Raw genomic sequence first — 14,324 nt, 5'->3', positions numbered from 1 at the left:
CTACTTATTAGGAACTCAAAGGTAAACATAATTGTTGTTTTCATGTACCTAAATTTAATCATTTTAGCTTCAGCTTACCAAGATTACAACTCATGCGGCGTGATAATGGAACAAATTTAAGTGGCCTTTCCAACTGAACAATGCTATACATCATTAAAGTAACTGATCGTTTATGATGATAATAATAATAATAGTAATCATAATAACAAAATAGTCTATAACTAAACAGTTTACATATTTAATATGTATACGTATTCGAAAAATGTGATGAAAAACCGCTCAATCTTCGATTACGATGGCAGCAGGCGACTGCTGATTCCTAGATGGCACCTGTTTATTGACCTGCTCCAAGGCATGGAACTTCCACTGGGCCGGTAAAAACTCCTTGAGTTTGGGATCCTTCGCCACATGGCTGCAAGCAAATTGATGGATACATTAATAAGCTTTCGATTTTTCGCAGGATTCTGCATACACTCACCGACTGAGGAAACTGGCAGTTAATCCGAATGTTTTGAAGCGAAACACGCCATGTTCAGGTATCTTGACCATGAAGTGCGAGCCCTGCACCTTGGCGCGGAAGCGCGGCAAGCCCTTCGCGACCATGATGCCGTAGCAGGTCTCTTCTTGTGCCAGCTGAGCTGTGGATACGTTGGTGAGGTTTTGGCCAGGAGCTGCAACCGCCTCCGGACGCGCTGCTGCGGGAGGATGTGCTGGCAGAGATTGTCGTGGTGGCAGGTGCTCCCCAGCAGCTGGAGGCTTTGAGGGCAGCGACACACGAGCGGATGGCTCACCCACCGTAGGCAATTTGGCTGATGCTGCAGGCGTCTCGACTGGGAGGGATTGACGTGCTGTCACTACTGACGGTTTAGCATTCACCGGCAGGGATTTCCGACCGGCAGCTGTGGCTGGTTTTGGATAAAGCCTGACCACATTGCTCGGTCCCGTTGCACCGGTTCGTAATAAGGGTAGACCTTTGGAAACGGGAGCCGATTGAGGTCTGATTACGGGCGCTCGGGCTGCCGGAACTGTGGCCGTTGAAGGTGAAGCCTTGGTTACTTGTTTATGTATCCCGGTAATGGAGATGCGCTTGTTGTTGCTGGCACTCTGGACGGATTCGCGTGGTAAAGTCTTCTCATTGCTATCCAACTTGGTGATCGTGATACCTCCAGGAGTCAAAGTGTTTCCACTGCTCAGTAGCTCCTGCAGTGACTCGTTGATCTTGGTGTATGCTGTCTTAGCTGCTTGCAAGTGTGTAGAGGAACTGGTTGTGACCGTTTCGGGATCACCTTGCGACGTGGTTACCTGCACCTGGGGTGTCAGGTATTGGGTGGTGGGAGGCGTTTCCCCGATCTTTGCGGGCACGTTTGCAATGAACGGCATGAAGCCACCACTCAAGTGGCTGGCGGCCACATCTTTGGCAGGTCGTAGGGATGGTTCTGCTGAATCTGAGATCGTTATTTGCAGAGCGCCACTAGAAGGCAATGTTTGTATGGTGAAGCCTGTGCGCTCCACTTCCTTAATGTCCGCCACTGCCAGCTGATCATCCTGCTCATCGATTACCAGTTGTCTCTCCGCGTCATCATCTTCCTCATCACTATCGATGATCACCACCGGTGGCACCTCTTCTTGACTCTTTTCTATTTCCACGGACAGCTGTGACGGAATTTTGACCACATTTAGACCAGAAGTTGCGGTGGAATTTGTGTGTTGCGCTGCCAGCTTTGCAGTCGACTCTGTGTCGATCTCGAAGTGCACTTGTCCGTTTATGTGCAGCACCCAGAACGCCATGCTTCGGCGATGGCGCTGTACGGGAATGGAGTGCTCGCGCTGGTAAACCTCGCGCAACATCATTTTCCGATCGACGCTCTGCAGTAGCACCAGGACCGGCGGCGGCATGTCCAGGCTCAGCGGTCCAAAATAGATCTTCTTCTTGGACGACGGCGTCACGAAGGCATCGTACGGCGCATTGGGAAAGAACTGAAGCTTCACCACCTTCTGCCTCTCCTCGGCCACCTGCATCACGCTGTGAATCCTGGTCAGCGAGATCATATCACTAAAGGAGGGCACGAAGATGTGAGAAAAGTCATCGAAGATGTCCAGCACCACCCAACGGTGGTCTGTCTTGTGCAGCTCGGGAATTTGCAATTCATCGACATCGTTGTGGTTAACCTTTCTGAACTCGATATTGCTCCGGATTCCAGAGGCGCTGCTTTTGCTTTTAGTAGAGACTGGGCTAGTCTTGGCAGATCCGGCAGAATGCGTAGAAGTGCCAGGGCTTAAAGCAGAAGCTAACGCTGTAGACGTTGTCGCAGTTTCAGGACCACCTGCAGCAGCTGGTTTGGAAGACTTTGCCATTGAAGGCGCACTTAATGACGATTCATCGCCCTGAGACTTTCGCTTAAGGTCCCGTGAGCGGTGCTTCATAAGTAGAGAAGTTGGAGGCGGAACATCTGCTGTCGGACTGCTCAAGGCTTCAGAAGATAAACTGCCGCCACCTAGCAGCTTCTTCTGGTGTTCCCGGATGCGCTGCTTCACCAGCAGCGAGCACAGCACATTGATCTTCTTGGTGAGCAGCGGATGAGTCATCGGCGTCGGTTTTGTGCAGGCATTGCCTTCCATATGTCGCAGAAAACCCTTCACTAGCCAGAAACTCTGCCTGCCCTGCATCACAACTGCGAGACGGTTGGTGTTTTCATTCCGAGTGGAATTCATTAGCATTCGAGCCATCAAGGGCAGCGCCTGGGGATCGGGTGCAAACTTGGTGTTTACAACTCCGATGGCGCCGCACACAGAGGGCATCAAATTGGTCGTGGTTGCCGCCAGAAAGCTGTGAGTCTTCATTTGAACGTCCCAAATAAATACGAAACCAGATTCAAAGGCAGCGAGAAAATTCGTCCACTTGATAATGCAAAGAATCTCCTCGTTGGGCGACGGGATTATTTTGCTCTCACGCTGCAGCGCCAGGTCAATATCCTGCATCTTTTTGCTTACCAGGGTATTCATGTTCTTCACCACCTCGTTGTAGAAGGACCGGAAATTGGGGGAGTCCACTTCCGTGGAACTATGTGACGATCCCGTGGCTGCAGCAGCCGCAGCTGCTTCGTTTGCCATTTCAGAAGCAAGAACGTCCACCGAAGCGGCATTGAGGGAATAGCAAGCGGCTATGCGGGGCACTTGAATGTCCAGCTTATGGGCCGCCTTCTCTTGAGCAGGAGGCTCTTCCGTTTGCAGTTTAATGCGCTTGCCAGGAGTCGGCCCCTTGATGGGGCTTTCACTCTTCTTTTGGCACACGCTAGCATCGCTGGCATCGGAGTCGTTCCGCACTTCTATGACAGAAGTTTGGACAGGCTTTTTGGTCAGCTCCCGCTTTCGTTGCCGATCGATTTCCTTGCGATAGTAAATGACGGCACTCTGAATGCGCATCCTAAGCAGCTCAGCCGTCTCTGCAGTCTCCTGGCGAGCTATTTGGTGTCGCACACGATCTGCCCGTCTTTGGTTTAAGCGCTGGTAAGAGCTCATGGGAATGGAAACGGCTCGCCGGCAAAGATATTGACGCCTACGGAAGTAGTTGAAAATCGCATCCAACTCCATTGACCTTTGCATAGGAGTCTCATCCTTGAACAGGGAATCAGCTGGTTTCGGTTCTTGTTTAAATTCAGTCTTTTCCGGAGAGGTCTCCGCTGCTTGAGTCTGCGGATTCGGATCCTCTTCGATCGTTTTTGGCTCCTGCTTAGGTTTGGGCTTTCTTTCCTTTCCTTTCTTCTTGGTCGAAGACTCCTCCGGCGGACGCTCGAAGCTGTAGTGAGCCCTGACAGCTAGATCCGGATTAAAGTGGGTCACTGGTGCGTTCCACTGTTCCTTTTCGATTACAACAGGCTTGCCATCTGGAGAGTCACCGCCACAGAAGCACTTATAAAGCTGGTGGGTCATGCAGAACGTGGCCAAGTTGTCTACATTCGACAACCGTCGTAGTCCCACAAAGCAATGCCTCAACTTGGCCAGGTCCGTGTCCTTCACATAGCACGGCTCGCTTAGAGCAGGAGCCGATACCTTTGCACTGGCAGCGGCCGCTGCAGCAGCAGCCGCAGCGGCAGCCGCAGCAGCAGCGGCGATCTTCTTTTGTTTCTTGCTTGTGGGCGATACCACTTCCTTTTCCTCCTCGTCGAACATGGAGTCATCGAAGTCTTCATAGCGCTTCGGCGCCTTTGTGCAGCGTCGCTTCTTGTCGCCCTGCGACTCATTGATCAGCAGCGTTTCATTGTCGGTGAGCACCAGTGTAGAGGTAAAGTCCTTCTCCATCTTGGCCAGTCGTGCTGTGGCCTTACGGCGCAGGTTGAAAGCATCTTCGTTGGAAATTCCGCGCCCCTGTGTAAAAGTACAGCTTATTACTTTATAGTCACATAGAATGGTAATATATTGAGTATTACATCTGCGGCTTCCACGCGCATGACACGACCCTGCTCTGCACTCAGGCAACGGCAATCCAGAACACACTCTGCCCTGCCGCAGTGATCCCGCACAGGTAGCTCTGTACCTGCCAAGCTGGCGCATAGGCAGCCCAGCTGACAGTGATCCTTACTGCAAGGTTTGTTAGCTGGAGAAGAAAGTAATTCAGATTTACTATTTAGTATCAGGTAGTAAAACGACAACTTACCATCTGCTTTTCTGGCAGCAGCGTCTATGATGGTGGCATTTAATCGCCTTAGTTCGTTGGCCAGACGCTTTTGCTTGTTGGGCAGTCGCTTTGGCTTGGCGCCGGACTTATCCGTATCCTTGCCAGCCTCCTCCTTCGCGGGACTCGGATCGGAGGACCTGGGCAACGAGCTATCACCTAACGCATCCGGGTCCTCGCTTATGAAACTGTTCTCGCTGCAGCTGATGGCCACAGTGTTGATCATATCGTTGATCATGTCTGCGCAGGCCAGAATCTCGGCATCCGGCTGAGGTGGAAGCATTTCTCGGAAAGCGAACTCTTGGAGCTTATTGGGCTCCTCTCTAAAGCTTTTGTCTAGGTGCTCGGATCGGTCCACCACGCGGCGTACGAGAATGTGATTCCGATCGTTGAGATAGGGAATAAAGAAGGTGAAGCTCTTTCGACGACCAGCTGGTGTTTGGGAAGCCTGCTCCTCTGCATCCTTCATGCTGGCGGGCGGCGCCTGCAGCGTAGACACACTAAACTCGGCCCACTCCCGCGTTATGTCGTGATGGGGAAGTATGTGCTGCAGATACCGCTTGGCGATTTCGTCCAGTGGTCGGCCCAGCTGCGGCATCACATCAAGCTGCACATTTGGCATGCTCACCACGGCCATGCTGCCCCCAGCGAGAAGCAACGCGGCCGTGTCATCGTCCAGCGGCCTCTGCAGCGGTTTCTTGGATAATGGACAGGGGCGGAAGATGGCGGGCAGCGGATACTGGTTGAGGATCTTGGGGTTCCTTGGTGGGCTCACTCTTGTGGGAATCACTTTCAGTTCCTGAGGAATGCGGGCATCCAAACACTGGCTGCTGCACTTCAGTTCCTCCGCTTCCTTGCGACTGAGTCTGCTGATGTATGGAGACTTCTCGCGCTTCAAATTATTGCCCTGGGCGCCTGGCAGGCGCACCATCTCACCGTCCACTTGTATTACCTGGAAAATATGGAATTAATTGATAAAAGTCCAAGTAAAAGTGTCCTTCGAAAACACACCTGATAGTAGTAGTTGGAGTGCTCGGTGGCCACATAACTGGCCGCCTGCCAACCTTGGCGGGTAAATGGCATTTGGGAGTCGGAAGCCTGAAGCGCTTGCATGGCACCGATTTTCACCTTTCGCTGGCGCTGCTTCCGCTGCAGCTCTCTGTATACATTGGCTTCGTTGTTAATGATTCCCATCTTGTGGTTCTTGCAACGCTGCAAGTACTGCCGCCTCTCCGCCACCGTCCTCAGACGCTGCAGTGCCTCCGGGACGGCTGGCATGTCCATCGGTGGCGGCATGCTGTGCGAAGTGACCTGACCATCGTGTCCCATGGGCTCGAGCAACTTGTCCTTGTCGTCCTGCTGCGAATCCGAGTCATTGATATGATGCTCCCGCATGTAGGCATCCAGGGACTCGCTGACAAAGGCGGAGTTACCCTCCGTGGTCTTGCATTTGTTCGGCACCAGCGGCGTGAGCAGCATGCCCGGCTGATGAACGCTCTCGTCGAAGCCCACGAAGTCTTCGCTACCCTCGTCCTCGGATGTGCAAAATGTGACCGCACTTGGTTCAGTGGGCATGTTGTCCTCACGCGCAAAGTTCTTAACGCGCACCTTACTGATGAGCATGTCCAGGAACTTACTGCCGCCGCCGGCCTTTTCCGTTTTGTCTGTCTTCTCGGCACTGGAGCAAGTGCTGGTCTGGCCACTTTGCTCCTTGCTGGGCGTGGCCGGGGTTGGAACATCCTCGGAGACGGCAAATTGAGCGGGCGACTTTGTGGGTGTCCTTTCGGCAGCCTCCTTGGAGGGCGCTGCATCCAGGCGATCATCGCTATCATTAATGACCCTGGCTTCCTCGGTGATATCGGGCATCTGCTTAGGCTTCTTAGGCGGCACCTCCGCAATGGCAGTTGTTTCTTCAATGAGCGACAGACTTCTCTTGCCCGTTTTGAGCAACTCCAGTTGCTGCTTCATCTGCTTGGACAGCTCCTCGGCTCCCAGAGGTTCTGCCACGCGGTACACCTCCGTCTCTTCATGCTCTACGATTCTGCCCATCTTCTTGTAGTAACCAACTAGGCTTCTGGACCACTGGCGCACGTTCTGCAGACGGCGTTTGATCATCCGCTTGAGACGCGGATCGAAGAGCAGAATACGGACTCGCCGGATGATGCGGACGCGGTGGGTGCGCCGCTTGCGCCAGGCATAGTTTCTGATGACGCAGCGGGGACTGAGGGCGTACACTATGAACCTCTCGACGTTCCACCAGTTGCTCTGCAGGAAGCCCTTGGACACGGGGTATTTTCGCTTGAGGTGCCGGTATTTGATCAGTTCTTTGCCTTTCAATATGATGGGGGGCAGTTCGTAAGTCATGCTGTGGGGAAACCGGAATAAGACATTAATGCGGGTTGTCAAAACTTTAACCTCAAAAACCAGGATGATTTGCACTGCTAACTGCACTCTTGATTACTACGGGTTTACCAACACTGGCCGGAAAATAATGATCCCATTCAACACTAAAAATCTATGGCAAATTTTCACAAGAAAAACATATATTTTCCTATTATGAACTATGGGGTTCTTATTTTAGGAGTAAAAAACTAATTTTATGTCTGCAAATTTTAAGGCAGTTTGCCTAAAAAACAGCAGATACACACACAGGTTAATTGTGCTTTATATGCAACTCAATTGCAATTTTACAGTTTACTTTTGGCAGTAAAATACATGACTAAATTGCTTATTATTTTTATTTGTTACGCACTTTTTGCAAACAGACTTTCTATCACAGAAACGGTGTATTCACGATTGTTGTTGTTGGCTTAGCGCCTTTTGCCGCACCCCCACACAAACAAACACGAGATGCGTTGCGATGCGAAGAGCAGCATCAAAACATGTTGGCTTTGCTTTCCGCACTTTTTCTGACTGCGAGCTGTGGTCAAAACTACGGGTGAATCAGTTCCACGACGGATTCATCTTCCAGTTGCCATGAAGTTCGTCAGCCACACACAAGTACGCAATGCACTGCGATCAGATCACAAAATAATCCCGATTCCGACTCAGCGTCACCGCCACATGCGTGCTTGCGAGTGTGTGTGTGTGTGGGCCCGTGTACGAGCCCTGGCCACTGTTTACTTCCAGACATTTCGCGGGAACGAACGGCATGGACTAGCGGCTGTTGTTGTTGCTTCAGCAAGATTGGTATGGAGAGGGGGTGGCGCACGTGCGTCTTCCGATTACCGATAAATGGGTTAAGCGAATATGTTGGAAAAAGAAGGCGAGAACTTCGGAAAATGTCCTGTTTTTACAACACTAAACATATGATTTAGATTTAGCTACCTGATAATGGGTTATACCTGGTCTATGTGTGCGCATAGATTAGAAACATGCTGCAGAGGGAGAGTAAAAAGACAACTATTTTATTTAAAACTGTTTTTTCCCCAACACTAATTCTATAGGCTGTTCTGATAACTATTAACTGCAAATAAAACTAAAATAACTGAAGCGAATACCATTGCAAATCATTTCAATACAAAAACGATGTACAGTACTTCCTGCTTTTTGAACAGCAGCGATGTTCTACCTGCCACGTTGCTTATGTTAAAAGAGCCTAAACCTTAAACTATTTACCCTCGCCCGAACAATATTAACTTTGGATTGGGTTTCCTAATAATTGAGTGCACTTGATTAATTCTGCACACTAAACGGTTATTTTAAAACCAATTCCCGGTCTTGCGGAAAATTAATCAATAACCTCAAAGTGAAAATCCAACATGGCGGCGCAATGGATACAAACGCACACGATCGCATGCGTCACTCAAAAGCACCCTCTACTCTCCGCACAAAATCTCGCTCACCGGCAAATGTCCTGCTGCATTGCAATTTAGCAGCTTTTGGGGTCCACTTACCTGCACTGAGAGCCAAGAATTGGAGTCTGTTGGTTCGCCGGCAATTGTAAATCCGCAACTGCGCCCCAAAGTTTGAAATTATTTTTACAATTAACCTGCTGTTCTCGTTGACAACGCGACGGAAAAAAGCATAGGCGAATACACACACAAATAGTGACAGACAAACACACTGCGATAAATCCAACATGGCGTCCGATAGGCAGCGCGGCAAGGGATGTCGGAATGGAACGCAGAGCTGCTTAGGTAGGAAAAAACTCAAGCTGATATTTTCGGGTCCGCGAAAAACGTGTTTACACATCTGAACAGGCCGACCACAATCAAACATTGCCATACGATATGAAGATCGATATTGTGCTTGATTTTTCACACACACATGTCGGTGGTTAAGTTCTTCATCCAACGGCCGTCCCTCTTCTTCTTGCGCGCTTTTTTTGCACCCCTGCCCCACGATTGGCCGCCCAAAACAAGCAGGCCAAAGATTTCAGCTGTTTTAGGTTATGAGCACGCATGACCTAGTCCAATTAAATAGAAGTCACGTGCTTTTGTTTCTTTTATTTGATTTTCAAAGGATTCTAACAATATGATGTTTTGGACAGTGCTGTACCTGAAAAAGTGCGTGCAACGGAATTGAATTGTAGCAAAGTCAGTGGAAAGTCGCCAAAAGCACAACTGCAATTAGAAGAAATACTTAACTTAGAATAATGTCTGGTTAAATCACACATTTAGTTTCTTGTGAAAACATTCAGTAGGACCTATTGGAGTAGGATTTGTTGCGGTTAATGTGAAAATCATGCCACATAATTCAGGTTTTTCTTTTCAACATTTTCACTATAAACTTTTCAAACGAGCTTTTTTATTTACCTTGTTGTTTCAACAACATGCCATGCGAACTGAAAATGCAAACGAGAGTCAATTGTTAGGCAAGGTTGTTATTATATTGGGCAGAATGCATTAGAATTTTGTGAGAATTGTCAGTAGGACCTATTGGAGTAGGATTTGTTGCGGTTAATGTGAAAATCATGCCACATAATTCAGTTTTTTTTTTACATCAGTAAAGATTTAAAGGTTTTATAGCAGAACGAAAGATTCTCGCAGAAGAAATAGTTAGTTTTAAGTATATTTACCTTTATGAATTCCTGTGGTATTTAATGTTTTTCAATAAATCTCTTGTGAGCCCATCTGAAAATATATAGTAACACTTTTTAGTAATGCAATTGAAAAAATTAAGGCTTGTTTTTAAATGTGAGGCATTTCAGTAAGACCAATCTCGCATTCAACAGGAGAAGTTTCAATTTCAGATAGGGGCGAAAGTTAATGCTCATCACTTAAAAAACTTTTAAGTAATATAGTTTAATATTTACCTCTTTTATTGAAAATTCAGTCCATATATCGCGTTACATGATTAACCAATCTGTAAAGAGGATACAAAAAACTGGGTTAGAGTACTTTCAAACAAATTTTCGTGGTTTTCAAGCGACATTCTTTTCAGTAAGACCAATCTCGCATTCAACAGGAGAAGTTTCAATTTCAGATAGGGGCGAAAGTTAATGCTCATCATAAGAATTAGATTAAATTTTAAATGAATGTGTTCTCACCTTAATTCCTATGTTTATTCGAGGCACGTTTATAGATTTTGTTCCGCTGATCTGTAAGTAAATAGATATTGGAATTTAAATTATATTGGATTCAGACGAAGATGGCCCACATTTTTTATAGTTTTTAGTTTTTCAGTAAGACCAATCTCGCATTCAACAAGAGAAGTTTCAATTTCAGATAGGGGCGAAAGTTAATGCTCATCAGAACTATTACAATATAAAAATAATTATGAAATTGATACTAACCTTATGTTCACTGTCGCTCCACTTTGTCCTTAAAGTAGAATTCCAAGCTACAAGAAATGGAAACAAAAATTAAGTTAATAAGAGGTCAGCAGATAATCAAGCAACTCAAATGAGATTTCCGATTTTGCGTTATTTTCAGTAAGACCAATCTCGCATTCAACATGAGAAGTTTCAATTTCAGATAGGGGCGAAAGTTAATGCTCATCAGATAACGCAAAGTAAAGCAAGTAAAACTTGAAGGCACTCAAATATGTAATATGAAACTCACCTTTAGTCTGCAGAGCCCTGCCTTTCTAACTGAAAAACCTAGGAAAAAGCCGAGTCCTTAAAAAACTAGCAAAAGAGTTCCACAATAAAATATACAATTTATTGCATTGCGAATGTCACTTAAATGCATTTGTAATTTGTATGCACTTCTACACATAAAAACACTCCTTAAACCTAACAGCTAGCAATTGGTAGGTGGCTCTACAAAAAAGCGTAGAGTTCTCTTTAAAACCTAATCCTACAGAAACTATAGATTTCTATTCCTGAGCTTCGTCTTTCTCCCTATCCTTGTCCTTCTTCTTCTTCTTTTTCTTCTCCTTCTCTACTGGCTCTGCCTCCTCCTCAGCAGCTTCTGGGGCCTCCTCATCGCCCTTGTGCTTCTTCTTCTTCTTCTTTTTGTCCTTGGAAGGAGTCTCGTCGGATACCGCGACCGCCGCAGTTTCCTCAACGCTGGAGGTGCTTAACTTGCGCTGCAGGAACACATTTAGTTAGTAACTGAAAAGCGGAATGAAATCGATTTCAAAAACTTACTTTGCTGGGTTCACTGGAGCCATTCGAGGGGGTAACTTCTTGAGCTGCTGGCTTCTTGGCATTGTAGTCGACATAACCAGTCAGCCACTCCTTCGGTGTGTTTTCATTGGGCCTTCCGAACTTGTCTAGCTTGCCGGCGGCAATGAGCGCCTTCTTGGCCGACGCCTTTGGGCCCAATCCCCACTTGCGTGGGTATGTGTCGCGCTCCATGATCACTCGCTTGATCTTAGCCACCACACCATGGTCACAGGAGGCCATGGTGGCTGTGGTCATGAGGGCGATGGCCAGGCAAATGGCCTCGCCCTTAGTGGTGCAAATGACGATCTCCTGATCGATCTCGATGCCATCCTCGTAGCGCAGGACACCTGGCAATGTAATCTTGGCACCATAGCAAACGGCGTTCACCTGGCGAAAGAAGAGGCTGTTAGTAGACATTCTAAGGGAGTTTTTTCTGGTGAAAATGTTGACCGAAAAATCTTTGTCAAGCGCGCAGGATAACAGCGCTGCCCAACATACACACATCAGCAGCTTTGTTGTTCCCAATCATAGTCACAGGTGCCCGTGGGGATTGCAAGCACCTGCCGGCTTAATATCATGGGGTAGTTCGTATAAACCCAGTTCCCAAACTTACCGAGCTGTCCTTCATAATAATGCGCTTGTGGTTGACCAGCAGACCTTCGAGCGGCTTGATCACACGTCGCAGCATAGACTCGTCCTTGTGGTTTTCGTACAGCCACATGGCGTCCAAAACATCGTGCATGGTCACCATGCCATCGCGCTCAGACTGAATGCCCGAGCGGACACGACGGAGCTCCAACATCTGGCCACCGACACCCAGTACGAGACCCAAATGGACGCACATGGTACGGATATAGGAACCGGCCTCGCAACTAACCCAAAAAACACCTGAGCACGTGAGTAGGCAGAATTGGAGGAGAGAAAAAGACGAGGTTTTAACAATTACATTGTGCATTTGCGTAGTTAGGCAAATACTGGTGTTTCACTGGCTTGAGCGGGCTGCACCTCTGCAGGATAAACTAATCCAGCAGCAACGCACCAGCTCTTGACGAAAGTAGACAAACGAAATTTCAGACTTACCCATATTGCGGTTTTCATCGTAGTCCAACAGCTTGCTGTCGTAGACAGTACGAACGCGCAACTGACGCTTTACGGCGGAGATGAGCGGAGGTCGCTGGAAGAGGGCACCGCGCAGTTTCTCCAGGCCTTGACGCACCTTGGCCACCGACTCCACGGCTCCGTGCAGCTTAAAGATGGCCACGTACTCCTTACCGGCGCTCTGCTGGGACTTTACCAGCCGGGTGGCCCTATCGATGCAAACAATCAGGCAACCTGGCAGAAAAAAAAACACGCGGCACACAATGAGGTTAGGTTTGTACGGGGGGAGGCGAGCACGCGGTTTACTTACCCGTGACTTTGGGATCCAGAGTGCCGGAGTGGCCCGTCTTTTCAACCTTGAGGATCTTTTTGATCCAGGCCACCACCTCGTGAGAGCTGGGGTTGGAGGGCTTGTCCAGGTTGATGAAGCCCGTCTTCATGTACTCCTTGATGTCGCGGTTCAGGGGCGACGATCCGTGAGCCAGCGGAGTGTAGTGGTTGGAACGGATGTTCAGCTTGTCGAAGTTCTTCAGGAGCAGCGGCCATTGCGAGGTGTCCAGCTCGGCGATCTTGGAGGAGGGCTTGATCTGGAAGTTGCCCTGCTTCTGCAGCGTGCCAATGTCATCGCCGTCCAAGGGCTCCTCCTTGATCTTCTTCTTTTTCTTCTCCTTGCGTACTTCTGTGGGCGCAATATTCGTTTAATTGGAGCCTCTTTTAATTAATCACATTTGAGACTTACCCACGTCGGCCATTTTATCTACGTTTTCTGCTAAATCCACTAATAGACGGAGAGAAACCTCCGCACGTGTTGCGCGCTGCGAGAAAATGAACGAAAAACACGTGGAGCGCGCGGTCTATCGATAAGTGCTACGATAGCTTTGCGCAGCACTGCAGTGCAAGCAGATATCGATACGTACGTGAGAATCTTGCGATATGTCTTCGTGAGTCAATTTGTTAAATACATTTTGAATTAAAAGCTTGTATTATTTGTAAATAAAATAAATTTGAATACATATTAGTTTAGAATAACCACTTTTAATTATTGGTTAGTACGTTCTTACTATCATTTAATTTCGAAATTAAGTTGTTCATAGCTCTTTATTTGTTTATAATAAAGTGCAACAGTTATGTCCAAGGATCCACTTGTTTATTATTATGAAAAGTCAGCCTTGCCTACTTTCTAACAGGAGCTTACATGCAATTTCAATTGGCGGGAATTTTGAAATCTAAAACAGCTGCATAAGAAGAAGAACTTTTAGTTTCAATCGAAATATTGATATCGATACTATCGCGAGTGACCAGCTGTCGCTTTCAACCGGTTGTTTATTTTTCTAAACTTTTGGATTAAAGTCCTGCAGCGTAATGTCGAGGCGAGGACTCCTTTTAATGGGCCAGTGCATGCCCTGCATCAAGCAGAATGCCTCCAAGATCCGCATTCGCCGCATGGAGCTGGACAAGAACCTGAATATGGTCGGCAAAACATACATAAGATCTCGCCTCAGGAGATTTCATATACTTTCATATACTTTACACGCAGTACTTCAAAAAGGACGAGTTCTACTTCGCCCACGATCCGCAGAAGGTGTGCAAAACCGGGGACGTGGTCCTGATACGGGAACTTCCCGAGCGCCTCACCCGCCTCATCACGCACAACGTGGAAAAGGTGGTCTATCCGCTGGGTGACATAACGGACCCACTCACTGGAAAGAAGGTGGTCGTGGGCAAGTACCGCGAGGACATCGAGATGGCCAACCAGCTGTTCGGCAAGTCCGAGAAGGCCTTCGACTACGAGAAGGCCCCGCCCCGTGGTCGCCTGGAGGGAACCAAGGACTTCACCCACGGGGAAACATACATCAAGTACCACGAGGATGGCAAGGACCAGCCGTTCGCCGTTTAGAGAGTCGCCGGTCGCCAATTTGTCAGTTAAGTTTTCCTTTTGTTTAATAGTAAAGTGCATTATTATGACGTACACATTTTGCTGGGTTTTTTTTTTATAAAATG

The 14,324-nt window shown here is 48.0% G+C and overlaps 3 protein-coding genes, 1 long non-coding RNA gene and 5 other non-coding genes across 12 annotated transcripts; 1 reads left to right on the top strand and 8 right to left on the bottom strand.

Annotated features, from left to right (window-relative positions):
- Positions 1–153: 153 nt before the first annotated feature.
- On the bottom strand, positions 154–8,715 carry LOC120444337. 2 transcript variants are annotated; one of them, XM_039623897.1, is made up of 6 exons: positions 8,569–8,715; positions 5,684–7,037; positions 4,655–5,624; positions 4,428–4,594; positions 479–4,365; positions 154–412 (listed from the first exon to the last, which is right to left on the bottom strand). In XM_039623897.1, exons 2-6 carry the CDS (start codon positions 7,034–7,036, stop codon positions 280–282), a joined length of 6,510 nt encoding a protein of 2,169 aa, XP_039479831.1. In that variant the 5' UTR covers position 7,037; positions 8,569–8,715; the 3' UTR covers positions 154–279. The 2 variants fall into 2 exon arrangements, with proteins under 2 accessions (XP_039479831.1, XP_039479829.1); XM_039623895.1 differs by lacking the exon at positions 8,569–8,715 and adding an exon at positions 7,425–7,760.
- A 390-nt stretch (positions 8,716–9,105) lies between these two features.
- On the bottom strand, positions 9,106–10,637 carry LOC120445863. Its single transcript, XR_006356464.1, has 6 exons — positions 10,410–10,637; positions 10,164–10,214; positions 9,930–9,979; positions 9,693–9,747; positions 9,430–9,458; positions 9,106–9,237 (listed from the first exon to the last, which is right to left on the bottom strand). It is a non-coding gene; the product is annotated as an uncharacterized LOC120445863 (long non-coding RNA).
- Positions 9,813–9,899, bottom strand: LOC120447292. The gene has a single exon (XR_005615966.1). It is a non-coding gene; the product is annotated as a small nucleolar RNA Me28S-Gm1083 (small nucleolar RNA).
- LOC120447291 lies at positions 10,045–10,130 on the bottom strand. Its single transcript, XR_005615965.1, has one exon. It is a non-coding gene; the product is annotated as a small nucleolar RNA Me28S-Gm1083 (small nucleolar RNA).
- Positions 10,288–10,371, bottom strand: LOC120447293. The gene has a single exon (XR_005615967.1). It is a non-coding gene; the product is annotated as a small nucleolar RNA Me28S-Gm1083 (small nucleolar RNA).
- On the bottom strand, positions 10,536–10,623 carry LOC120447290. The gene has a single exon (XR_005615964.1). It is a non-coding gene; the product is annotated as a small nucleolar RNA Me28S-Gm1083 (small nucleolar RNA).
- A 117-nt stretch (positions 10,638–10,754) lies between the features above and the next one.
- On the bottom strand, positions 10,755–13,196 carry LOC120445861 (H/ACA ribonucleoprotein complex subunit 4). Of its 3 annotated transcripts, XM_039626503.2 has the most exons (6): positions 13,063–13,196; positions 12,634–13,002; positions 12,306–12,557; positions 11,839–12,113; positions 11,208–11,612; positions 10,755–11,146 (listed from the first exon to the last, which is right to left on the bottom strand). In XM_039626503.2, exons 1-6 carry the CDS (start codon positions 13,073–13,075, stop codon positions 10,934–10,936), a joined length of 1,527 nt encoding a protein of 508 aa, XP_039482437.1. In that variant the 5' UTR covers positions 13,076–13,196; the 3' UTR covers positions 10,755–10,933. The 3 variants fall into 3 exon arrangements, with proteins under 3 accessions (XP_039482437.1, XP_039482438.1, XP_039482439.1); XM_039626504.2 differs by lacking the exons at positions 12,634–13,002; positions 13,063–13,196 and having other exon boundaries at positions 11,839–12,097; positions 12,306–12,447; XM_039626505.1 differs by lacking the exons at positions 10,755–11,146; positions 11,208–11,612 and having other exon boundaries at positions 11,840–12,097.
- LOC120447288 lies at positions 11,669–11,808 on the bottom strand. Its single transcript, XR_005615962.1, has one exon. It is a non-coding gene; the product is annotated as a small nucleolar RNA snoR639/H1 (small nucleolar RNA).
- Positions 13,197–13,604: 408 nt separating the features above from the next.
- On the top strand, positions 13,605–14,294 carry LOC120446890 (28S ribosomal protein S17, mitochondrial). Its single transcript, XM_039628107.2, has 2 exons — positions 13,605–13,793; positions 13,861–14,294. The coding sequence occupies exons 1-2, from the start codon at positions 13,686–13,688 to the stop codon at positions 14,218–14,220; spliced, it is 468 nt and encodes a 155-aa protein (XP_039484041.1). The 5' UTR covers positions 13,605–13,685; the 3' UTR covers positions 14,221–14,294.
- Positions 14,295–14,324: the final 30 nt, after the last annotated feature.

This window comes from Drosophila santomea, chromosome 2R, assembly GCF_016746245.2.
Source record: "Drosophila santomea strain STO CAGO 1482 chromosome 2R, Prin_Dsan_1.1, whole genome shotgun sequence".
Classification (NCBI taxonomy): Eukaryota; Metazoa; Arthropoda; class Insecta; order Diptera; family Drosophilidae; genus Drosophila; species Drosophila santomea.
The sequence above is the reverse complement of the archived record's forward strand: the minus strand, read 5'-3'. Positions and strand labels throughout refer to the sequence as shown.

Coding starts and splice junctions, on each gene's coding strand:
- LOC120444337 (XM_039623897.1), bottom strand. CDS start 7,036: ATGACTTACGAACTGCCCCCCATCATATTGAAAGGCAAAGAACTGATC. Junction 4,595..4,654: donor TGCTGCCAGAAAAGCAGATG/GTAAGTTGTCGT, acceptor TTTCTTCTCCAG/CTAACAAACCTTGCAGTAAG. Junction 413..478: donor ACTGCCAGTTTCCTCAGTCG/GTGAGTGTATGC, acceptor ATTTGCTTGCAG/CCATGTGGCGAAGGATCCCA.
- LOC120446890 (XM_039628107.2), top strand. CDS start 13,686: ATGTCGAGGCGAGGACTCCTTTTAATGGGCCAGTGCATGCCCTGCATC. Junction 13,794..13,860: donor TGGACAAGAACCTGAATATG/GTCGGCAAAACA, acceptor CTTTACACGCAG/TACTTCAAAAAGGACGAGTT.
- LOC120445861 (XM_039626503.2), bottom strand. Junction 11,613..11,838: donor TTATTATGAAGGACAGCTCG/GTAAGTTTGGGA, acceptor TTCTTTCGCCAG/GTGAACGCCGTTTGCTATGG. Junction 11,147..11,207: donor GCTCCAGTGAACCCAGCAAA/GTAAGTTTTTGA, acceptor GTGTTCCTGCAG/CGCAAGTTAAGCACCTCCAG.